The sequence below is a fragment of the Vipera ursinii genome (assembly GCF_947247035.1).
Source record: "Vipera ursinii genome assembly, chromosome: Z".
NCBI lineage: Eukaryota > Metazoa > Chordata > Lepidosauria > Squamata > Viperidae > Vipera > Vipera ursinii.
In genome coordinates, this window is record NC_139517.1 from 23,301,201 (window position 1) to 23,328,529 (window position 27,329).

A 27,329-nucleotide genomic window follows, 5' to 3' on the forward strand; every position below is an offset into this window, starting at 1 on the left:
AAAATTTGCTCTTCCTAGTTTTGATTTTTTGATACTCCTAGCTATTTCTTTGAAAACCAACAATTATAAGTCAAGCATCAAAAAGTGAATAATTCTATTGTAATATAAAGAATTTAAAGTCAGAGAGTTTAATGGGCTTTCTATTCTGAAATAACAGTGTACCTTTTTTAAAAAAAATAGTGGATAGAATTTGGGGACAGAAACCTTAGAAAACCTGGATCTTTAGACTGACATATTTATTTTATTTATTTATTTTATTTTATTACATTTATATACCTCCCTTTCCCGAAGGACTCAGGGCGGTTTACAGGGTGATTAAAAAACAAAGATACAAAAGTTAAAAACAGATTTAAAAAAATTATATTCGTCCCTGCATAAGTAAAACCCCAGTTAAAATTAAGATTAAAGCTAAAATTAGAATTCTCAGCCTGGGCCAGAGAGCTCGAAGAGCCAGGTCTTCAGGTCCCGTCAGAATGAACAGAGGTCGGGGGCAGTCCTCAGCTCCACTGGCAGCTGGTTCCAAAGGGCAGGTGCACCCACTGAGAAGGCCCTATCCCTGGGTGTCGTCCGCCAGCAATCTCTTACCGGTGGCACCCTGAGAAGACCCTCCCTGTGGGAGCGCACTGGACGAAGGGAGCTTGATGCCGGCAGCAGGTGTTCCCTTAGATATCCCGGACCCAAGCCATTTAGGGCTTTATAGGTCATCACCAGCACCTTGAATATGATACCTTGTCTTAAAAATGGAAAGCCCGATGAAAGCTGGGTATCAAGACTTTTTGAGTTTTTCACTGTTAGTGCCTTTGCTTCAAAATACACAAAAATATTCCAAATCAATCCTCCTTGCTGCTACATTCTCTATTAACTGTAGCTTTCAGATCAAGAACTTAATATTTTTTTAAAAAATAAATGTTAAAAGTTTAAATATATGAAGTTTATTAAGTACAGTGACAAATATCTAGCTAGGCACTATTCCAATTTCTATTTCAATCTGCATGATGTATTCAGAGAACAGTATTTTCCTCTAAATAGTTTTGAGAGAGCTTTTTTAATTGCCTTGTTTCTCATGCTGTAAATAATTGGATTCAGCAGAGGAGGAAGCATTGAATATATCATTGTAAAAGTCAAGTCCAGATATGACGGAGTGTCAGAGGTTGGTCGCAAATAAGCAGTACTTCCTGTAAATAAAAACATGGAAAATACAATGATGTGAGGAAGACAGGTTGCAAATGCTTTTTGCCTTCCCTGCATGGAAGGAATCTGAAGGAGTGCCGTGAAGATATGTACATAAGTCACAATAATGAAGCAACAGCAACTTACCCCAATGGCAACACTTAGAACTACAATTCCAATTTCAATTAAATATAAGTCAGAGCAGGCAAGTTTAAGTAACTGGGGTATCTCACAGAAGAATTGATTTATCACATTAGAGCAGAAAGGGGTTGCAAAAGTCCCACTTGTGTGTATAACTCCATATGCAAGACCAGAAAGCCACACCATAGCAACCATCCATGTACAAGCTTGCTTGTTCATCACTATTTCATAGTGCAGTGGATTACAGATAGCAATATACCGGTCATATGCCATGACTGTGAGAAGAAAAAAATCCGATGATATAAAAAGGAAAAACAAAAAAACCTGAGCAACACATCCAAAATAAGAAATCTCCCTGGTATTCAGGAGGGAATTGATCATGGATTTGGGAAGAATCACTGAAACAGAGCACAAATCCTGTACTGCCAAATTCATCAGAAAGAAATATAATGGTGTATGAAGATGATGGTCAAATGCTACTGCAGAGATGATTAAAATGTTCCCTGTTATAATTGTTAAATACAACAACAGGAACACAGTGAAATGGAGAATCTGCAGTTCCCAGGTCTTGGAGAATTCTAGAAGCAAAAATGTAGATACAGACGTGTTCTGAAACATTTTATGCACAGCAGTTTCACAATTCCTAGGTAAAGTAGCAGATAGAAAACGGCTTGAGTCACTTAAAATAACTTACTATAGGATTGCAACTAAAATATGTTCATACAATCATCTAGAGAGTCAATGAAGCTCCATGTTTTCCACTCATTGTTTTGCCTTTCTACATGCAGTGGGAAGAACTGGCTTCATAGAGGCAAGCTTTCTGCCATTGCAATTGCTATGGCCCTCTTCCTGTTCCCACCAAAATATCTCCCAATGAATATTGATTAGAAAAAAATAACTTCAGTAGAATGACTCTGGAACATTTCAGGGAATTTTGAAGGTGATAAAAGTAGAGATGGAAGTAGGTCGCCTGTCAGAAGCCCTCAAATCCCTCTCTCTTTTTTTAAATAAAGCCATGCAATCATAATCACAGAATTTTGGAGAAGACATTTTTGCTTCCTATGAAGCCACACCTGGGATGTTGGCAAGCTATGTATGAAACTTTAGTAATACCACCCCCAAGGTAAAACAGTTTAAGTATATAAGGTGAAACACCATCAATATGAATACCCAAATGAGTCTGATGGTCCTGAAAGCAGGGCTTATATCGCCAGTGTTTTTCTTACTAGAGAAATCTCTTTAATCACTACTATTGGAAGATCTGAAAGAACAGATCAGGGACAGATTATTACAGAAAAATATCTATCAATGTGGTTGCTGAGAGCTTGACTTGAATGACTTGAAGACAGAAAATCAATGAAAAGACTTTAACCCATACTCATTCTAGTGGAAGGACTACAGTATATCTCTGTGAGAATCACTGATCAGAAATTGATGAGATATATAGTTTCATCCATCAAATTAAAAGTATTTAAAGACAGTGCTACATTTGTTTCCATGTGCTCTGAACCACTTTTTTTGGAATCAACTCTGAAGTGTTGCATAGTTGGCAATCTTTATTTCTTAGCATGATAGTCATGATCTTCTAGACATTAAGGACTTATCCTCTGCTAAATAAGATAGAAGGAATGTTTGAAATAATATGTGACACATAAAATTGTATATAAAGGACAATGACTCTGTGCAGATAGTTGCTTTGAGAAAGCCAATGCCACTCATACAATGATCCCTCATTATGGCACAGCCTGGACCTGGAATCAGATTAGCTCCTATCCTTTTATCTGCTTGTGAATGAGTGAAAATAATTCTCTTCTCTAAAGATTTGGACAGATTTTTTTTCCAGTTTGAGGCAAATAAATGATATATTGTTATATTTGAATTTTGCCATCGAGCAAATTAATATTTTAAATACTAAGAGTTTGATAGGTTAGTATCATCATCATCATCTTCATCATCCAATTATGATGATCAGTACTAGATTATCATCAAGAACCAAAGCCCAACTTGTTGTAATTGTCGCCAGTCAGGAATACAGTAAGAGAATGGCACTAATCCCTATTTGACTATGGAATTCAGTCATATCCCACAGGTTAGCCTGCTTCACTGAATTTTCATGATAATGAAATAGAGCCCCTTTTAGCCTTCTGAGATTTCATGAAGAAAGACAGAACATCAAAGCAAGCTGAAGAAGAAGATAATTAAATGGGGGGTGGGGAGGAGACTTGGGAATAGCTTACTGATTCTCTGCATGAATTTCTTTCCAGCCCAGTCAAATCCGGTCCAGTCACCACAATGTCCTTAACATCTGATGAATTTGTTTGTTTTACCTGCTCCAAATTTTAGGAAATGAAACTTGTGATTTTGAAGAAAGAGGCTGCAAAAAGAAAATGTATATTGTTTCTGTGCATATTTTTCACACATACACATACATTTCTCAGAGAAAAGTAAGAAATAAGAAAACAAAGGGTATTGTAATTTAGTAAAGTGAGAATTAAACCTGTTGTTATTTAAATTTCTCCCCATCCTTAATATAACCTCTTCAGTACTGCTCTTGACCTTGAAGAATAGAAAGTTGTAAACATCATGCTCATCCAGTATGCTTTATTATTTATAATATATTTTCATATTTAAATAGTGAGCTGAATTTCTACAGGGCACAGAATAGTTGTCATCAGGGGACTGTATTTTATTTAAACATATCAGCTGCACTTGGGGACTCTTATTTCAGAAATTTAATGTACAACCATTCTGAATAATCAATAATTTATATGAAGGGCAGATAAGAATGCTGGTAATAGTTTAATGTTTTACAAGAACTATTGGCAGAGTGGAAGAAAAACATGAATTGTATCATTATATATATAATTTTAAGGTTTCTTTTTAAATCATATGTATATATTTTCCATAACAGACACACATACCACAAAACTTCCATTAAAAAGTTCTAATAATCTATGAGTTTCCTTCTACAGTCATGCACTCTAGATGCAGTTATTTATAGGGGAAAATTTTGAAGTGTTTCAATTAAAACTGAACTATTTTTTTGAATATGTCGTTCAGGATCCAAATTAAAATATGTTAGGCAATGCATACTCCCAATGTCTAGTATTAATTAATGAAATGAAATATACACTGGGATTCCTGTGTGTTGATTTTCTTCTCCATTAAAATTCTCTTACTGTCTAAAGGTAATGGTAGGAATAATGACATATTCATGTAGTACAGAGTTCTGAATCTGTCAAGAATTATATTCAGGAAATATGTATCGGTCTAATGGCTTGATGTGTTTTACCCTGCAAACACATTTCACATGTCTAGTATATGCAGTGAGGAATGAAGCCTTTTTTGTGAGAATTGTCACTTTTTTCTGGACATTTTCTTTTCTTTCTTTTTTAAAAAAATAATTTTCCACTATTACAATAATATCTTTAAAAAGCAACATGGTGTCTGGGTTACAATAGTTCCATTTCAGACAAATACATACATATATATTTATTTATTTATTTTATTGAATTTCTATACCGCCCTTCTCCTGAAGGACTCAGGACGGTGTACAGGGCAATAAAAGCATTACATACAAAAGTTAAAAGTAAGATTAAATTAATTAAGCCCTAACAATAAATAGTTAAAAATACCCCAAACTCTTAGACCAGGCCGGCCTGTTCAAATAAGTAGGTTTTCAGATCATGGCGGGAGCCATTACAGATCTCCAAGTTGTTGTAACTAATATTCCCTCTCTCTTATTTCCTTTAATACATATTATCTCTCATTTAAATTAACATACCTTTCATTGCTATCCATCAGTCATTTAATAGTTTCTTATATTTATCAATACCTTAGTATATTTTATATTTAAACATTCCATTTTTAAGATATTAAACACCTTATATATTTTTCCAGTTTTAATTTTACATTAATATTAAGATTAAACATTTAAAGTTTCTCATTTTCATATTTGTAAATAACCTCCTTTCCCTTTACACAGTTTTCTCCAATACCTAGTAATGTAAATACACTTCTTATTTATCTCATTTTCATATTGACAAGTTAGTAGTACAATATGAGAATGGTAGTCATTAGAATACCAATTGCAAGAAGGAGGAAGAGAAGGAGGACAATATATTACGCTTATCATTTATAATTTCCACATATTGAAAGTTAACCAAAATTTCTCCATTTCAACATTTAACACATCTTTTCATGTTACTACATCCAAGTATATTAACTACATTGTATTATTCTTAACATATATACATCTTAATCCATTTCATTTAAAGAATTCAGTATTTCAATGTTTGTATTCATACATCTCTATTTTGTTTTTATTTTTTTAATTAGTCAATATTTTATCTACTCATCACAGCAATCTCTCATAATCCAAGTACAATCCTATCTATTTTGGTGTTATCTATTTCAGGCCTCTTAAGTATGTCCATATTTCTTCAATCTTATTCTTGCTTTCTTCCTTTGCCATATCATTTTTCGCTTCTTTGCCTCAGGGTCATCAAAGCATTCATGTATTTTTGTATCATATTTAAGTAGCCCTCCAGTCTCCATTTTTGAAGGATTGAGGGGTGTGTTAACAACACCAAATCTTCTCATTATTTTCACCTCTTGATATAGTTGCGCTGGGCTTAACAATTTTTTTTCCACCCGTTTCTCATTTTTGTCTTCGAAAATCTGTGTTTGTTGAGTAGTTAATTCTTCTGCCAATGTATTTGATTCTTCTGTTAAGTTCTGTCCCGATAAAATATTGGTTGTAGTCACAATTTGAGTTTGTTTCTTCGAGATACTTTCTATTTCTTTTTCCAAAAGCTCTTATTTCATCACCAGCTGCAGAAAGGAACTGATAGGTTTGGTAGGATATTTCCCACATAGCATAGATTTGTTTTTGAAACTTCCATGGTGGAGTTTTACATCTGGTGTTCAAGGTTAATCTTATCTTATTTTTCTTGAATGTTTTATTTTTTTTAAAAAAGGAAATCAGATTGCAATTTCAGGTTTAGCCACTGGGTGTCCCCCAAGTGCTTTGAAAATTCTTTTCTTTTAGTCCATTTCTTTTTTCAACATTTAAAGAAAAAAAGAAAGAAAAGAAAGAAAAAAAACACCCCTGAGCTTGCTTTCGCTTGTTCAAATTCCCCCCTCCCTCTCCATAGGGGGGAAGTTACTTAGCAGCTTATTTAGGTGAAAAGAAGATTAAGAGTATAGAGAGGAATCTTACCCCTGTCTCTTCCATGTTGCTTTAATGTTGCCTGATGGTAAACTTCAGCTGTCTGCAGCCTAGTAATTGGCCATATTACTATGGCCAGTCTTTTGTCTGCCAGGATGAAGGGAATGCAGGCACTAACAGGGGGGTTGTGGCTCCCCCACATTTCTGCAAAAGCCCCTTCTTTCTGGTCACCCCTCCTGGGTGACTCTTCTTTTAGGACCCCCCCAGTGATGCAAAACTAGATGTGGAAGACAAGAGCCATCCTCCAGACGTCCATGCCAGCTGGCTTGGCAAACCAGACATTTTCATATAGTCCATTAAAAAAGGTAAAGTTTCCCCCACACATGTGTGCTAGTCGTTTCCAACTCTAGGGGCCGGTGCTCATCTCCATTTCAAAGCTGAAGAGCCAGCACTTGTCCGAGGACATCTCCATGGTCATGTGGCCGGCATGACTAGACACCAAAGGCTCACAGAATGCTGTTACCTTCCCACTGGAGTGGTCCCTATTTTTCTACTTGCATTTTAACGTGCTTTCGAACTGCTAGGTTGGCAGAAGCTGGGACAAGTAACAGGCACTCACTCTGTCACATGGCACTTGGGATTCGACCCACCAAACTGCCGACCTTCTGATCAACAAGCTCAGCGTCCTAACCCACTGAGCCACCGCGTCCCTTATAGTCCATATTAGAGATTAAATTATTACATTTTTGCTTTGAATTGGCAGGCAATTTTGTCTTTTCAGGATACAATAAACAAACATAATTAGAATAGAATAGAATAGAATAGAATAGAATAGAATAGAATAGAATAGAATAGAATAGAATAGAATAGAATAGAATAGAATAGAATAGAATAGAATAACTTTATTGTTACTTTGAATGTACACTAATCTGCATTTTGCTGCATACAGCTCTCAAAGGGTCACCCCCTCTGATATAAATATGACATACGTACATAAGATTCATACATACATGAGATTCAAGGTACTAGTAATGGTGTTTAAGGCCCTACATGGCAGGGGTCCGGAGTACCTTGGGGAACACCTGCTGCCGGCATCAATTTCCCTTCACCCTGTACGTTCCCACAGAGAGGGCCTCCTCAGGGTGCCACCGATCAGAGAATGTCGATTGGTGGCCCCCAGGGGGAGATCCTTCTCTGTGGGTGCCCCGGAGCTATGGAATCAGTTACCGGTTGAGCTCTGGATGGCGCCCGATCTTCGCTCCTTTCGTCGCGATCTAAAGACATTCTTATTTGAACAAGCCGGTCTGGCCTGATGGGGGATTGGTGGGGATTTTTATTGTTATTTTAATATTTGGTATTTACTGTTTTTAGTGGGCATATATTTAATTCTTTTTTAACTTTTGTAACTTTGTATTTTTATTCTTGCCCTGTTCACCGCCCTGAGTCCTTCGGGAGAAGGGCGGTATATAAATATTATTAAATAAATAAATAAAAAATAAATAAATAAACATACATACATACATACATACATACAAACAAACAAACAAACAAACAAATAAATAAATAAATAAATAAATAAATAAATAAATAAATGTATACCCACATATATTATATGACACAGAAAAACAACAGTCTAGTTTGGATTATGTATATATGTGCACGGCAAGAAAATACAAACCTTACGAGTTTACCAGACAGATGACATAGGGAACAAAGCTATTACATAGGCATGTAGTCCTACTAGAAATACTTCAAAACCCTGGGTATTTTTGAGATGCCAGACTAGTGTTCATTCACATGCCTCCAATCCCCTTGCTTGCCAGATTGTATTCCTTAGATTGCTCCTTCCAGCCCATTTCAGAGCTGGTCAAAAAGTGAAGAGAATGGTTCCCACCCTACCCAATCACTGAGCAGCTTTGTTTCCAAAGACCCTCTCCACAGGTTCCGGAGAAACCGAGATCTGGGACTAAAAAAGCAGCAATGGGAGCAAATGGCTGTTCAAAGGAGGAGGAAAAAGGAGAAAGTGACAGAAGTCACCATGAAACAGGTGTTGGGGAATGGTAGGCCTCACTGCACGTGTCCTTCAGCACAGTTAGCAGTTGTGAGCTGCATGAGGGAGCTCCACCCCTCCCTCACCTGCCTTGTGGCAGCGCCTCCCCCACCTTCCCCCCTGCAGAGAACCAGTTGTTAAATTATTTGATTCCCACACTAGTTATCCCCACCCTAGTGAAAGACTGTCAAAGAGCCAGGTCTTCAGAGACATCCAAAATGCAACTGGAATACCTGCTAAAGTTGTAAAAAGCCTTTCCTGATCATCGGACTACAGCATCTTCTTATATTGCTGTTGTTCAATATAGACTCCTGCTTGCTTTTTTTGGGCAACTGGGATGACTATGCCTTCAGTGACCCTGCTGGGAATATGTAGCCTTGGCATATACTCCTGGCATTCTTTGCTCATCCCCCGCAAGAATGACACCCTAACATCATCATCATAATTCATCACAATCAAATTCATTGGTTACAAGGTTAAAGAGGTAATGCAGAAACCTATTATTTCTGTCTAATAATGGAACAAGCAACAACCATGCAGCAGTCTTTTTCCATTCTTTACTCACTGACTTTTTTATAGGGAAAGTTAATGCCCCACCCCCAAACTCCCTGGAATTTAATAGCCATTTCTCCCTTCTCTCTTCTAGTATTGCAATTTAGGTTTCATCAAAATCACTATTTAATCCACCATGCTACACACACACTCTAAATATTCATAGCATTAGAAAGAGCATTCTGCACCTCTTCAAGATAATTCACATAATTTTTTTTATTATCCCAGAGGCCAATTATAACATTAAATAATGCCAGATTTGAGAAGTGATTAATTCAAACATAAACTTGAGTCAATATGTTTTTACTGTGTTTTCTTGTGTGCCTTGTTTCTCTAGCCATTTCATCACATTTCCATTTTCCTCTGGGCAATCCCTCATGTTGTAGTTTAAGCTCCTGGGTAAATATCTCAAATGGTCTTATTGGAAAATACATGAATAAAGCTTCCTGGAAAACATATTTCTGATGCAGTTTTATCTGAGACATTATTACACAGACATCTGGCAAAGTAGAGCAAATATGTCTTTCAGTATAACCAGATGAGTATGTAGATACACATAAAATTTTCCAGGAAATATAATATACTGCTATGGGTTAATTTTGAAAACAGAGTCTGAGATGCAGAAATATTAAAGTATTAAAAAGATAAAGAAAAGAAGTATGACTATGTAAAAATCTGCTTTAGAATGGAATAGCTAGCTAGTAGATACACTGTACATTTTTAGATAGCTGGTTATTTCAAAAGAATAATGCAAATAAAAAAAATGACATAATAGCTCAGAAAGATTTTTTAAAAATTCAGTCATTTTTTTAATGCAGTATTTTGTAGTTATCACCTGATTCTTTGTATAATTGAGTTTGTTGCATCTGAGTTAATGAAAGGAATAAACAACTTCTTACCTCTGGAATCTGGGTAAGAGTTTCCTATTTTTATTTCTAACCTATAGACATCAATTATATATTTATTTTCCAGATAGATGATAGAGATATAAATAGCTAGATAGCTAGGTAGCTAAATAGATAGTTAGATAGCTAGATAGCTAATTGATTGTTACAACCAAACAAAATACAATAGCAGTAAAATAGTAATATTTTAAAATAATATTTTATCTTTTATTACCTTTTAATATCTTTTATTAGCTGTAAAAAGGTTACAAGTAAAAGCAAAGCCAATGCTAAGAACTTAAGTGTTTTTAGATAGATGATGATGATGATGATGATGATGATGATGATGATGATGATAGATTAGATAGATAGATAGATAGATAGATAGATAGATAGATAGATAGATAGATAGATAGATAGATAAATGATAGAGAGGCAGACAGATATTTTCCTGGAATTAAAATTTATTTTCCTCCAAATCAAACCATAAACTGAACACTTTTAATTGATCAGGAAAATTCAAAGAAAGATTTAAGGAAAATACAGTACTAGAGAATGACAGATAACCTATCTGTAAAATCCTATGAACCATCTGGTGAAAATATAACTGTTTTGTTTTAGCCTGCAACATAAAAAGAAGCAATAGCATTCTTCTGGTAGGAGAAGACATTAAAAGAAGGTTGATTGATTGAGTTGTTTTCTCCCCATGTTTGGATATACGTGGCCCAATATTATGTGGGCTGAAATGATAAAGATGGATCAATAGTGGACAATTAAAAACTACATGTCTTGAGATTTTAAAAAAAGCCTGTTTCAAAGGATTTCAAACTTTCCCATTAACAAAGTTCACAATGTTGGTTATAGAACGCTGGATTTTCATCCCCCTTTCTCACTTTAATTACATAAGTTTTTTTATCTTATACAATGGACATAGCAAGAATGTATCATATTTTCAAAATATTTATTCTTATCTGGATTTTCTAAAAGCTCTGTGACAACTTAATTCTCACAAGCAGAAACTAAGTACATGGCATTTTGTTTTGCATAATTAACACACTCCATATCTGGCACTTTTTCCCCTAAATTTTATAAGGATATCAATTGCAGATTTTCAGTGACTGAATTATCGGCCTTTTGATACAATCTGACAAGTTGCAGACTTAAATGTAAACTTGTTTAAAAATATGTTGAATTAATCCTAATTGTGATCTTTCAATTCATTTGCAGAATCTATACTTAGCACAGAACATGCATGTATGCATAAAACCCATCCCATTAATAATAGCTACAGAAAGGCAAAAAGTATATGTGGTTGAAAAGGAGAAGACAGGATTTTTTTTTATTCCAATACAAAACAGACTAAGGAGAGATACTATTTATTTTTAAGACCTATAGGGGTCAATAAAATAAAGAATAATAAATGTTTTTAAATTGCACTCCAGTTGAATGAATTAGGAATCAGATACCTACGTACTTATAGAGTTGATGGGGAAAAGCTTACTTATAGAAATCTTCTGACATCCTTTCTATGTATATTTGCATACATATATTTCCAAACCAAGCTCATCCTTTTCCACAGCAATAAAAATCCCAGATCCTTAGGAACAACTCAGTAGGTAGACAAAAATGCCAGGTCCAGTTTAAACATCTGGCTGACTGTGCAAATCAACCATAATATATTGAATAATTATACTGCCCAACCTAGAAATTCTGGGCAGTTATATTGATTCATTATCAATGTTGTTTTTTAAATGCTTTTCTTTTAAGTATATCAGCTTTGTTATAATCTTGATGCTGGTATTCTTTTTCACAAAGGCAATCTTATGTTTTGTAGGCTATTGTAATTTTTGGCTAGTTAAGTGGTACATAAAGTTTATTAATTAGTTAGAAACCCATCTTCAAAACTGTAAATAATTACATTAAGAAAGATCCAATCTTTGCTTTTTAAAATATTTCTTTCAATTGTATTGAATGCATATTCTGCTATTCCTACCTCCTTTTCCCCTCCCCATTATCCACTACAGGTGCTGTACTGAATTCTAAAAAGGCAATGTCTAATCAAAGTATTGTGACTGAATTTCATCTTTTAGAATTTTCTGAAGTCCGGCAACTACAGATTTTATACTGTGTGGCCTTTTCCATCATCTATCTGACTACACTGATTGGAAATTTTCTGGTGATTGTTGTTGTAGCATTTAACCATACTCTTCATAAGCCAATGTATTTTTTCTTGGCAAATTTATCTATCATTGAGCTTGGTTATATTTCAGTTACTATCCCTAAGGCCATAGCTAATTTATTAATGGCTACCTGGCAAATTTCCTATCATGAATGTGTGGCCCAAGTCTTCTTCTTTGCCCTTTTTGGGAATTCAGAACTCTTCCTTTTGACCATCATGGCCTATGATTGATATGTTGCTATCTGCAACCCACTGCAATATGAATACTATCTGAACAAAAAAGCCTGCATTCAAATGGTGGCTGTTGCATGGATTGTGAGCCTTTTTTATGCTGTTTTACACAGCAGTTGCACATTTACAATTACCTTCTGCTCCAACTTTATCAACCAGTTCTTCTGTGAAATTCCACCACTTCTACAGCTTTCTTGCCCCAACTCCTACATTCTTGAAGATCAAGTGATTAGTTTGGCCATGTTGTTTGGTGTAGGGTGTTTCTGTTTTATCATCATTTCCTATCTGAAGATTTTTAGAGTTGTGGTGAAAATCCACTCTGCAAAGGGAAGGAAGAAAGCCACTTCTACTTGCCTTCCTCACTTTCTTGTCCTTTTCTTGTTTGTCTTCACAGGAATCATTTCTTATAAGGGACCATCTTCAACAATCTCAGGAAAAATGGGCCTAGTGCTTAGTGTGATTTATTCCATCTTACCTCCTTTAATGAATCCCATTATTTATAGCATAAGGAACAAAGAAATCATGTCAATCCTTCAGAGCATTTGTGGGGGGAAAAATTTTAAATGAGCATTTACAGACATTGTATATCAGCATTCCTTTTTAAAGACAATTTAACAATTTAATTTAGAAAAAGGATAATTATAACTTTTTATTTTCTTGAAGGAAGAATGAATTTCAAATTATCCAAAAGCTTGATCTTATTTTCAATCATTGCATTTGTCCCATAGTATTATCACTGTTACCGAGGACAATAATGTATCTTCACAGAATTTTTACAATGAAGTGTGTGTGTGTGTGTGTGTGTGTGTGTAATAATTTTAAAACTATGAATCCCAGGCATATTTACTTATAGTATAAAATCTTCAAACACCAGGATGGAGAAAAAACAGTCGTTTATTGCTAAAAGATCATAATAAGCCATAAAAAGTAACTGTTTAAAGCATATGTACCTAATCTAAGCTTTCACTGGTCCTCTGCCAGGATCATCAGAGAAAGCATTTAAGGTTTGAAAAACCATTGGTAAGCCTTTTTGGTTATTCTTTGTTAGCAATCCAAAGAATTTACACACACACACACAGACACACAAACACACACACACACATACACACAATCCAAAAAATTTACACACATGCACACACACACACATACACACACGTGTGTGTGTGTGTGTGTGTGTGTGCACGTGTGTAAATTTTTTGGATTGCTAGCAAAGAATTAAAGGGAGACTAATGTTCTCATCAGTCAGCCATACCCTTCTGAGATTCGAACCTGGGCCGATTGCACATTCGGCAATTGTTCTAACCTCTAGGCCACAGGCTCTTTCTCGCTTTGTTAGCTGAGAGGCAAGGGAGATATGTGTTAAGTGTTTGTTAAGTATTTTAGAATACCTTGGTAAGCCCCAAACATGGGTCAAATCTTATTGCCTGTTTCAGCCTAACCCAAGGCCATCCACAGGCTGATTCGAACCTGGGCTGATTGCACATTAGGCAATTGTTCTAACCTCAGAAGGGTATGGCTGACTGATGAGAACAAATGAGTTTGAAAGGGCCATATTAGTCTCCCTTTAATTCTTTGTTAGCAATCAAAAAAAATACACAAATATGAGCTGTCACTGTTGTGACTACAGCCTGTGGATGGCTTTGGGTTAGGCTAAAACAGGCAATAAGATTTGTCCCGTGTTTGGGACCTAGCAAGGTATTCTAAAATACTTAACAAACACTTCACACACACACACACACACACACACACACAAACACACACACACACACACACACACACACATATATATATATATATATATATATATATATATATATATATATATATATATATATATATGTAGATCTAGAGTCTCGGGTTTCTTCCCGCGTTCCTTTCATCTTCAGAAAGTTGTGGCGACGTTTCGACAAAATCCCATCCGTCATCATCAGGCCGGAGTGTTCCTCCTGCTGCTTCCAGGAGCAATGCGTGGTCTGGCTGTTCCTTTCCTTCCAACTGCCGGTGGGGCTGTGTTCTGACTGGGTGGAGGCGTGGCTGCTTTCTGATTGGGTGGGGGTGTCCTCCGATTGGGTGGAGGCGTGGTTGTCTTCTGATTGAGTGGAGGCGTGGCTGTCTTCTGATTGGGTGGATGCGTGGTTGTCTTCTGATTGGTTGGAGGCGTGGCTGTCTTCTGATTGGGTGGGGTGTGTTCTGAATGGGTGGGTTTTTTTGTTGTGTTGTAATATCCTGAGTGTTGTGATTTGGTGTCCTGAGGAGTGGGCTGTGTAGTGGCCTCCAGAGCTTTGGTTTGGCTCCGAGTTCGAGGACCTGCTATGTATCTCTGGTATGGGTCAGTCAGGTTCGTGTGTGCGTTCTTCTGCTTGGGTGATGGCACTTTTGCTTGACTTGTTCTGTCTTCTGTGTGGGGGAGTTTTTGTTCTGGGTGTGGATGTGTCTTGCTGGGGCTGGTGGCATTTGGGGTTGTTTGTTGGTTTTTTAAATCCTTGTTTGCTGAAATTCGTTTCTCTATCAATGCTGGTTTCCAAATGTCATGTAGGCGGGAGGTGTCGTCTCGCTTGTTCATACTGTCTGGGTGTTTTTCTATTTCAATGGCTTCTCTGATTATTCTGCTATTGAGATGTTCTATTTTGGCGATTGTTTTTGTACCTTCAAAATTGATGTTGTGTCCCGTAGTGTTTATGTGTTGTACTAGTGAAGATGTGTGATCTTTCTTCTGTACTGAGTTCTTATGTTCTTCTACACATACCTCTATTCTTCTGTTAGTCTGTCCGATGTATGTTGCTGGACAGGAGGCGCATGGGATTTGGTATATGCCCTGGTTTTCCAGTTCTATTTTGTCTTTGGGATTTCTCAGGATGGTTGATATCTTTCTGTCAGTGTTAAATGCGGTTTTGATGTTATGTTTGTATGTGCGAGGTGATGGAATTTGCATAAGGCTGTAGTTGTTTGGCAAGAAATTTGGCTAGATTTTGTAGAGGTGAGCCTATGGAGCTGACTATGGGTCTGAGAGGGGTTCCTTCTTTGTGTATCTTGTGTATCTGACCCATAGTCAGCTCCATAGGCTCACCTCTACAAAATCTAGCCAAATTTCTTGCCAAACAACTACAGCCTTACGCAAATTCCATCACCTCACACGTACAAGATTCATTCCAATTCATAGAGATCATAAGTAAACTAAACTTACAGCCCTGTGACCTACTTGTGAGCTTCGATGTCGTATCCCTCTTCACCCAAGTGCCAATCAAAGAAGCCTTGACAGCTATCCTAAATAAATACAACCCCCCAAAACACATCCTAGATCTGACCAACCACTGCCTATCTAACACATACTTCATCTACAATGGACAAAGATACAAACAAATGGAAGGAGCACCCATGGGATCACCCCTTTCACCTGTCATCGCAAACCTCTACATGGAACACTTTGAAACCCTCGCTCTAGAAAAATCCAACCACAAACCCAAACTCTGGCTCAGATACGTAGATGACACCTTCGTAATCTGGCCACATGGCAAAGAAAAACTGGATGACTTCCTCACACACCTCAATAGCCTACACCCCAAAATACAATTCACCATGGAAACAGAAGCTAACAACCAACTTCCCTTCCTTGATATTTTAGTCTACAAGAAATCCAATGGCTCCCTAGGACACACTATCTACCATAAAAAAACGCACACAAACCGCTATCTGAATGCACTCTCACACCACCACCCAGCACAGATCAACTCCGTAGCCAAGACACTCATCTCCAGAACAAAACAACTAGCTGACAAACAACACCTAAAAACCGAACTACACAACCTCACTAATGTACTAACAGCCAATGGATTCCAAAGAAACATGATTACCAACTTAGTCCGAAGAGAGACACCCACAAAAACCCAAGACAGAGAACAAGAAAAAGGCAAAGCCCTCCTCCCATACTTAAAAGGGACCACAGACAGAATCAGCAAAGTCCTCCAAAAACACAACATCAAAACAGCATTCTACACAGACAGAAAAGTATCCACCATCCTAAGAAACCCCAAGGACATAATTGGGTTAGAAAACCAAGGAGTATACGAAATCCCATGCACCACCTGCCCCACCACATACATCGGACAGACCAACAGAAGAATAAGTGCACGCATTGAAGAGCACAAAAACTCACTCAGAAAGGGAGAACAAACTTCATCCCTGGTCCAACACTTTGAAGCCACGGGACATGAAATTGATTTTAAAAAAACCAAAACTATCGCCAAAATTGAACATTTTAACAACAGAATAATCAGAGAAGCCATTGAGATAGAAAAACACCCCCACAGCATGAACAAACGAGATGATACCTCTCGCCTACCAGCTATTTGGAAACCTGCCTTGATTGACAGACGAGTCCCAACCACCAAGAATGATACCAGACCCAAACTCATGATAACATCACATGACATCACCACCACACAACTATTCAAAAAGCAAATCCGAACCCACAATGATAAAGAGGCACAACCACAAAACAGAAACCTAACTACAGCTGCAACATCAGCCACTTTAAACCCCTCCAAACCACATAATAAGCAAACTGACACCCACTATAAAAACATGGCACCACCACAAACACGAAGGCAAACAAAAACAGCACAACTCACCAGCTCAGGTCTAAGGCTGGCAGCTGAGACCAGCCCATCCACTCAAAACACACCCCCACCCAATCAGAACACACCCACCATTCAAAACACACTCCCACCCAATCAGAACACACATAATCCCCACCCAATCAGCACACTTCCACTCACAGAACACACCCCCTCTGGCAGTTTAAAAAAGAAAAACAAACAGCCACATACTTCTCCCAGAAGAAGGAAGCAGAAACCACTAGCCTGATGATGATGGATGGGATTTCGTCGAAACGTTGCGCCTACACCTTTAGTTCTACGCGGGGAAAAACCCGAAAAACCAAGGATCCACATACAGGCACCCGCGAAAACCTCAGAAAACATATATATATATATATATATATATATATATATATATATATATATATATATATATATATATATATATATATATATATATATATATATATATGACTCAAAATGAAGTACATATGCAAGTTCAATTTGAAAATGCTGAAATTCAAGTGCATGCACATATAATTACTGTTGAGAAAGAAGCCTACCTGGAAAAATTTAACTTGATTAAATCCTACACTAGGCAAACTATAGCTTTAAAGGTGTATTACTCCTCCTAATATATTTACACACTCAAATAATATCATGAGCTGGTTCCATATTTACACCAGGAATGTACAACCTTTCCCAGAAATTTATGTGAAAAGTATAGATTTGAGGCTGCACTTTGCAGTAAAATATCCAAATATTTCAAGGGAAAAGGTTAAAAAAAGGCTGGCTATTGTAGTACCTTTTTCACACTTCTGGCTTATGTTCTACTATGTAATAATAGTTTATTCTGCATATAGTACAATCCTAATTACATAGAATTAGGATGATTTGAGGAAAAAATGATATTGGGGGATTGTGAAAGATTTTTCAACTTCTAGGCAACCTAATTTGCCACTTTGTCAAACAGAACACAGATTTTCAGGATGTGCATCATGTTCTGCCTTCAAATGGTGCACTTAAAGAACACATTTCAATTTTTAGGAATGATCTAGACAAAATACTACATGCTACAATATACTTTAATTGAATGCAATACCATACAGTTTAATAAGAGTATTTCCCCAGTTTGGTGGCAACTTTTGAAGAGGCTGTAAGATCCATAGCTAAGGCTTTCGGGGGCCACATGAATCCAAATCCTTAATACCAATGAGTATCTCTCATGTTTTTTGCTTTATCCCCATTGTACAGTAATTATTTATCATCAATTTCTGCTAAATTAGTCAGAGCTCTAGGGAGTAAAAATGTCAGTATCAGTGAACAAAACCCAGAGCTATATTGCATTAGAAGGTCAGATAGATATTCCTTAATTTATATACCATGTGCACTAGTCATAGAAGGATGAAAAAAGGGAAACAAATTGTGATTATAAACTGCTAAGTAAAAAAAATAAGGTGAAAGAGATGACAAAAACATTTTTTTGTAAGTTGGAAACCCGAATCTTATTCCTCTTCTTCTCCTCCTGCCTTTCTGAGCATATCATTCTCTTCTTCTCCCTTTCCACCATTCTTTCTTTCAATTATTTGTGTAGCATGAATAATGTGATGTTTTATGTGTACACATTATATTACAGCTGTAAATGTTTTCAAAGGTGTAAAAATATGTTTCAATTAATGGTAGTTTATATCCAAGCCAGTATTTAAGAATCTGAACGTTATACTTAAACTTTTCAGTTCTTCTGAGCTAAGGGTTTTATGTGTATAAATGTATGAATATAAATCCTAGCTTGACAATCTTTCGGATTATTTTCATCAATATTGGGCAAAAGAAAATATACAGAGAGTATGTTTAAAAGGAAAGAAGCCAAAATAGTCCCAGGCTAATTAAACATTGATTGCTCAGAAAGAAAGGCTGGACTAGAAGACCTCCAAGGTCCCTTCCAGCTCTATTCTATTCTATTCTATTCTATTCTATTCTATTCTATTCTATTCTATTCTATTCTATTCTATTCTATTCTAGACATGCATGTATAACAACTGTTAAGTTAGGGAGAGGGAGAGGGAGAGGGAGAGAGAGAGGGAGGGAGGGAGAGAGGGAGGGAGAGAGGGAGAGGGGGAGAGGGAGAGGGAGGGGGAGAGAGAGAGAGGGAGGGAGAGAGGGAGAGGGAGAGGGAGAGGGAGAGGGAGAGGGAGAGGGAGAGGGAGAGGGAGAGGGAGAGAGAGAGAGAGAGAGAGAGAGAGAGAGAGAGAGAGAGAGAGAGAGAGAGAGAGAGAGAGAGAGAGAGAGAGAAGGACCATCTGTCTTGCTTCAATGACCAGATATGAATTTCCATACATTCAAGAACTACTTCTCTCTTTTGTGGTCCCTTAGAAACAATTACAATACATAACAATGATACATTTAGTTTTTATTGTTTTTATTACTGGAAACAAAAAGTTTCATAAAGATCCAAAAAATTATCAAGAATAAATCAAATCATCCCCCCCAAATGGTTATACTTTAAATTTGGGGTATCATTGAAATTTTCTAACATGCTTGTTCTAACCAATGTTTGGTTTACAATACCACTACTATTTTTCAGAGAAAAATACTAAGTGTTTATTTCCCTTATTTTCCACATTACATAGCTGTAAGAGTTGTCTATGAACAATTGACCTATAGTTGGACTATTTTTAAGAATATAGTTCTAGAATTTAGTAATATTAATTAAGAAAAGCTCAAGAAATCAGATTCTCAATATCTGTCCATAACTCATATGTGTTCTGGTGAAACATATGACAAAAATACATGCCACATTTGCACTTCAGGCTCTTAACGTGACATTCATCTGAATGTATACTTCCATATTTCAAGTAACAATGCAATCTTGTAATATTTTTCATATTAGGTAATACATGTTGTTTGTTGACAAAGTAGTTATTGTACATGATAGACCCAATATATAAGCCCTCAACAATATTCAGCTGATCTGCTTTATCTGTCTTCTGCATGTTCACCTAGGACATGGGTCCCCAACCCCCACTCTGTGGATCAGTACCGGGCCACTGCATGCCAGCAACTGGTCTGCACCAACAAACAAAGCCCCATCCATGGGATGCAGGCAGCACACAAAACTACACACTTTCTAGTCCGTGGAAAAACCTTTCTCTACTGAACTGGTCCCTGGTGCCCATTACTGTTTATTAGTGTTGTGTTTGTTGGATTTATCCAATTATTTGTCTACTATGTCATTAGACTCATTGGCTTTGATTCAGGTCTTTATTCATCCATAAGTTCTGCTGACCAGTTGCAGCTTCATCTTATGCAATATAGCCCTGGTTTATAAAATCACTTAGACTGAGTTCTTCTTTGGCTAACTAGAATGTTGAACAAATAAAGATGTTTCTACAATTATTTTATATTTCTTCTTTTACCCACAGTGAATATTAAAGTGGAATGTCCAACACAACCAGAGTGAATGCATTTCTCCTTCTTGGGTTTTCTGAAATACGAGATCTTCAGATTATATATAGTGTGTTTTCTCTTGCCATATATTTAGGAGTTCTGGTGGGGAACAGTCTTATCATTATCACCATAGGTTTTGAATGCCACCTTCATAAACCCATGTATTTCTTTCTGATGAATTTATCTCTTGCAGATATAGGGTTTGTTTCCGTCACTATTCCTAAATCTATATTCAATTCACTTTTTAATACACGATGGATTTCTTATTCTGAATGTGTCAGCCAAGTATTTTTCCTGATCTTCTTCATGGCAAGTGATTTTGCTCTCCTCACTGTAATGGCATATGATCGCTATGTTGCCATCTGTAGTCCTTTATACTATGAAACTGTGATGAATAAAGAGGCTTGCGTCCATATGGCAGTTAGTTCATGGATTGCTGCTCTTTTGTATGCACTGTTGCACACTGTTGGCACTTTTACAATGACTTTCTGTTCAAAAGTCATTAATCAATTTTTCTGTGAAATCCCACAGTTACTTAAGGTATCTTGTTCTGATAGTTATGTTATTGAAAGTGTGGTCCACCTCATTGGTGCATGTTTATCATTCATAAGCTTTTCTTTCATAATTTTTTCATATGCACAAATCTTCAGAACAGTGACAAGAATCCCCTCCAAGCAGGGAAAGAAGAAAACCATCTCCACTTGTTCACCACATTTCCTGGCAGTCTCCTTATTTCTTTTTACGACTTCATTTGCCTATCTGAAGCCTATCTCAAACTCATCACATAGTCTTAGCTTGGTAGCTTCTGCAATCTATTCTGTGGTTCCACCATTGATGAACCCAATCATCTACACTCTGAGAAATAAACAGATCAAAACAGCACTAAGGAAATATCTTTCTTCTAATAAATATCTTTCTTCTAAGGCTCTTTTACATCCCCCATAAAAAGTCATATTTAGTTTAAATTAAACTATTTAACTTCATTCTGATTTTGCAGAAGTTCATGCTAAAATAAAACAAGCATCTTCATCAAGAAAACCAGATTCAATTGCCTAAATAAAGAATGTATGTTTTCAATGTGTAATTGATCCCGTCTTGTGTAGTTTCTATTGCTGTTTCTTGAAGTGAGGATGGATGGACATAATTCATTAAACTCCTCTTGACCACTAAAATATTTCCATTGTTTAAAAATATATTTTGAAATATGAAAACCACTGGGCATATAACATGAGTTCTGCACCCAGTATCATATCTTGTTTGTGGTTTAGTACAATTCATGATATTGCCATAGCAATGTTGCATGATTTGCCCCCCTTTCTTCAGCCAGCTATAGTTTTATTAGTCTGATGTTTCAATAGCAGCTTTTTTTATCCATCTGAATTTGCATTATTAAATGAATTACATACATCTTTTATTGATTGCAGCAATAAGTCTCATGGCTATTGAATGGAAACTCCTTTTCCCATAACTTGGAATATATTCTTCAGTTTTTTTTTTTAAAAAAGGAATACAGCATAGGCATTTCTATGCTTCTGACACACATTCTCCTATAGTTTGCAATTTGGAATGAGTTATACACACACACACACACACACACACACACACAAACTGAGTATTTTAAAATGGATCTTCCCATAATGTGGGAATAATACTAAGAAGAAGGTGTTTTTTTTTCAAAAAAACATATATGTTGACCTTCCCCCCCCCCCCAAAAAAAAATCTAAGGGAATTTTATGGAAAATTTAGCTACCATCTTTAAAGAATGAAAGTAATTGGTGATCTAGAACAAAATTTATTATTGGCATGCAAAGAATACAACAATCATTGTGTCTGCACTCAAGAACCTGCCAACAGCTCCAAACATTCCACAAAAAATATTATATAGAAATGGTAGGATCCAATCTTTGTACAATAGTACAAATTGATGTATAAAGGTACAAAAGTTTACTAGATGGATAAGACTAGACTAGAAACCAGGAGACCACAGGTGCTAATCCCATCTTAGGCACAAATCAAATGGGTGACCTTGGACTACCCATTTTCAGCCCGAGGAAAGAGGCAATGGCAAATCAGTTCTGGGGAAAAAAAACTTGCCAAGAAAACTGCAGAGACTTGTCCTGGCAGTCTCCAAGAATCAGACACAATTGAACAGAGGAAAAAATGGTGTCACAAAAATGTCATGAATAATTAATTTATATTTTTAAGTTGGAAGGTTTTTTTTTTTAAAAAAAAGTAAGATAGAAAGATGACCCTCAGCTTTGAGACATTGATGTATGGAAATCATCACTCCAGAGTAATATATCAATAATTACAATAGCATTGATACTCTGCATTTGACTGTTTTATGATATCAATGAGCTGAGCTTCCTATTGCTTCTCTCCTAGAAACAACATGAATGGCGCTTCTTATCTGTCTTCTGGGACATTTACCCAGGACCATAGGTTTTAGAGGGGAAAAAAAACCACTGCATAACAATTACAACAGGGCTCACCAGTAATAAAGGTTATAAAATTTTAGAAATCAAGAGCAAGATGATACTCTGTAAAGGCCATAATATATAAAATAAGTTTATTTTTTTATAAGTGTGTCTCAACCATTATCATGTAATTCTTCACATAGGAAGGATTGGATATTCAAGTTGCAGTCTTTATCCCAACAGATGCACACAGTCAAGATATGAGCAAATAACAACATTTTTTCAGTTTAATAAAAAAGGTTTAAAAATATTTATTAAAAATAAAGCAAATATCAGAAAATTTTATCAAATTTTATCCATAAATTGAATTTAGAGAAATCTGTTTTTGAAGAGATTAGTACATCATTCTAAATCATTCTCCTTCATTCTTGCTACTACTTATTTATTTAGAAAATTTATATAGCTGTCAACTTGCCCACAATGACTCTAAGCAGCGTATAAGGATAAATTTGATAAATTTATATCCATGAAGATGATACATGATGATGATGATGATAGATAGATAGATGATAGATAGATAGATAGATAGATAGATAGATAGATAGATAGATAGATAGATAGATAGATAGACAGATAGACAGATAGAGACAGACAAAAAGACAGACAGACAGACAGATAGATAGACAGATAGATGTAATGCAGAAAGCATTGCCAATCTGAATTTGAGGATATATGAAGATTTCAGAACAATATTTTGCAGAAGGCACTCTGTTATTTACTGTATGATAATCTCAGTATCCGTTCCTGACAGAAGGAACATTTCATGTGCTTGGACTATGTCGTTAGGAGGACACAGCATCTAGATCTGAGAATGATTATTGAGAATGCCTATCTCAAATAGAGTTTACTTACAGGGCTGTTATGGGGAAAATAGGAGGAGGAAGGAGTATTAGATATGTATGCCATTGAATTATTTATAAAAATATTAAACTTGATATCAATAAATAATGATAATAGAATAATGTAAGTATCATTTGCTTTCCTATACAGATTTACAGTATGTTTACATTTTTCTGTATCTGGAAACTTCTATATAAAACTTTAGCTTCAAGATGCTAAAAGTGAGAAGAAATAAATAAATTCACTACAACACACTGGGATTATAATCTTAGATCCTTGACATAAATTACTTCTGAAGTTAATTCACTATGTTATTTAGTTTCTGATCAACATTTTATTTCATATGATACAGAAGGTCAATTTAATTGACAGTGAGGACAATTAACCAGTGGAACAGCTTGCCTCCAGAAAACATGGGCGCTCTATCACTGGAGATTTTTAAGAAGAGGCTAGACGCTAGACAGTCACTTGTTTGAGATGGCATAGGTTCTCCTGCTTGATCAGGGGGCTGGACTAGAAGACCTCCAAGGTCCCTTTCAGTTCTATTCTATTCTATTCTATTCTATTCTATTCTATTCTATTCTATTCTATTCTATTCTATTCTATTCTATTCTATTCTATTCTATTCTATTCTATTCTAGACATGCATGTATAACAACTGTTAAGTTAGGGAGAGGGAGAGGGAGGGAGAGAGGGAGAGGGAGAGGGAGAGGGAGAGGGAGGGAGGGAGGGAGGGAGGGAGGGAGAGAGAGAGAGAGAGAGAGAGAGAGAGAGAGAGAGAGAGAGAGAGAGAGAGAGAGAGAGAGAGAGAGAGAGAGAGAGAGAAGGACCATCTGTCTTGCTTCAATGACCAGATATGAATTTCCATACATGCAAGAACTACTTCTCTCTTTTGTGGTCCCTTAGAAACAATTACAATACATAACAATGATACATTTAGTTTTTATTGTTTTTATTACTGGAAACAAAAAGTTTCATAAAGATCCAAAAAATTATCAAGAATAAATCAAATCATCCCCCCCCAAATGGTTATACTTTAAATTTGGGGTATCATTGAAATTTTCTAACATGCTTGTTCTAACCAATGTTTGGTTTACATATGTATACAATACCACTACTATTTTTCAGAGAAAAATACTAAGTGTTTATTTTCCTTCTTTTCCACATTACATAGCTGTAAGAGTTGTCTATGAACAATTGACCTATAGTTGGACTATTTTTAAGAATATAGTTCTAGAATTTAGTAATATTAATTAAGAAAAGCTCAAGAAATCAGATTCTCAATATCTGTCCATAACTCATATGTGTTCTGGTGAAACATATGACAAAAATACATGCCACATTTGCACTTCAGGCTCTTAACGTGACATTCATCTGAATGTATACTTCCATATTTCAAGTAACAACGCAATCTTGTAATATTTTTCATATTAGGTAATACATGTTGTTTGTTGACAGAGGAAGTAGTTATTGTACATGATAGACCCAATATAAAATTATCCCTACAGGAGTAATTAATGTTAATTTTAAGAAGACTTTACAAATACTTAGAAAACCATTTAGATAATTAAAGTAATTAAAGTAATTGGAAAGCAAGGTATTCCCAAGAAACTATATGCTTTGTTCACTCTACTTCTCTTTAGAAAAATCAATTATATTTCTGTTTAAGATATCATTTTTACAATGCTACATTTGAAGACAATAATTAAAGGAGATAAAAACATATATCTATGTTATGTTAATATTTAGTGAAATTGACCTATGAAAATTTGAATATATCTCAAGTAAATAGATGAGAAAAAATATATGCTATACTTTGAGGTGACTCTCACAAGAGATTAATTAAAAGTTTGAAGACAGCAATATAGTTATCTCTCTGTATGTTTATGTGTATAAATGAAAAAAGAAATTAAAGGCCTTTTTTGTTTTTCTCAGATATCTAAAAAGTAATTATTTTTTAAAATATTGTTGATATTTGTTGTATTTACTGTGAGTGGGGAAGAGATGAACAGAATCACATACAGGAACAGATAGCATAAATTATATGTTCAATAAATTTTACGGAAAATAATTTAACAAGTTATGTCACATCTGAAACCAGTAATTGTTCTAATTAGTACTGTGAATAATAATCCAAATGTTTCAGGTAATTATGGCACGATGGCAATTACAATGACAAGAAACTGCCTTCATGAATTATATTGATGTGTGAAAATGATGTAGAACTTGTTCTCCATTAGTACAGATGAAGGCTGATTAAGAATCTTTAACTAATGATAAGTTGATTAACTAAGTTCAAGCTTATGAACTTTTGAATTACATTCAATTTCTCTTATGATTCTGCTGGTCAATAAGGAACATGGGGAAGAATCAAGTTTTGTGCAGGTTTAAAAGGGCTGGGGACTGTCAAGAAGAGATATTTGCGTCATAGATTTCTTTTGCAATTATCCAGTAGTTTTCTGTAAGCATGCTAAAGCATCTTTCAAGTTTTGTAAGTGCCAGAGACAGTGAAGAGATTCTAAAATAATGCATAGCCTGTGAGACAAATAGGTAGTTTTCAAGTTATAACCATAATGGATCCTAACCATTATGGGCATAATTCATGATGGAAGTAAAGTAAAGTCATGTAATTATTTTGATCTTTGTTGCAGAGATTAAGAAAATGTTGTGATTATAAATTGACTGCCATCATAGTTAAGTGACCATCACTATTGATAAGTGAACCAAGTTTGCTATGAAGCCAGTTTTGCCCCAAAGTGAAACTAACTTGGTTTTCAACAAAATCATTGGAAAAAAACCATGGTCACATGACCAGGGAATCAAGCAAATGGCACAATAATAACAACATGGCACCTGAGGACAATCTAACTCAATTTACACTATCTTAGTCATTTTGTTTAAAACAATCACATCAATAGGCTCATCTACCTTCAGATACCATGCCCAAGACAACATTCAGATCTTCAAGGACTTGAAATGAAATACCATCATGGTCAGTGTCAAATTAATTTTAGGTGGGGGATGGGTGGGGAAGGAATATGATTTTCAAAGGGTAGATAATATAACAGAGAAGAACTGCTTTCTGGATCCTGCCAAATGTCATTCCGTATTAGACACCATCTGAAGCATGTCAACCCTGCTGAATCTAGTGGGCAGCACCCATTGGAGAGAGGTGGTTTTGCAAATAATCTCATACATCAGAGGATTTTATAGATGATATAATGTTATATAATTTAGTAGCTGGAGCAGTGGCATTGTGCATTGATCTGGAACACACAGTTATAGTTGATTGGTTTGAGATTGCTGGCTGTTGCATGGGGCAATCTGTGCTGTGATTGGTTGCTTTTTTCTACGTGTACCCTGTATGCTGTGTGATTTAACCTCATGATGCTCCTGTTTGCCTGATTATCTTGTTTGCTGTGTATATAATAGATGTAAAATATATTTATTTATATAAAACTACAAGTTTGTGTCAGTGTCTTTGCCTTCATTTGGACACCTGCTGCTCAATTCCCTAACATATAATAATAACAATAATGAAAAATATCTATGGTGATATTCTTACATATTTTAATATGCAAGATACTCTTTTT

General features: G+C 35.8%; 2 protein-coding genes across 2 annotated transcripts; one reads left to right on the forward strand and one right to left on the reverse strand.

Moving 5' to 3' along the window:
- Window positions 1–978: 978 nt before the first annotated feature.
- LOC310649186 (olfactory receptor 14A16-like) lies at window positions 979–1,929 on the reverse strand (the record flags this gene model as incomplete). Its single annotated transcript, XM_083377492.1, has 1 exon — window positions 979–1,929. One exon carries the CDS (start codon window positions 1,927–1,929, stop codon window positions 979–981), a length of 951 nt encoding a protein of 316 aa, XP_083233618.1.
- Window positions 1,930–20,410: 18,481 nt separating this feature from the next.
- LOC310649187 (olfactory receptor 14A16-like) lies at window positions 20,411–21,364 on the forward strand (the record flags this gene model as incomplete). Its single annotated transcript, XM_083377493.1, has 1 exon — window positions 20,411–21,364. The coding sequence occupies one exon, from the start codon at window positions 20,411–20,413 to the stop codon at window positions 21,362–21,364; it is 954 nt and encodes a 317-aa protein (XP_083233619.1).
- Window positions 21,365–27,329: the final 5,965 nt, after the last annotated feature.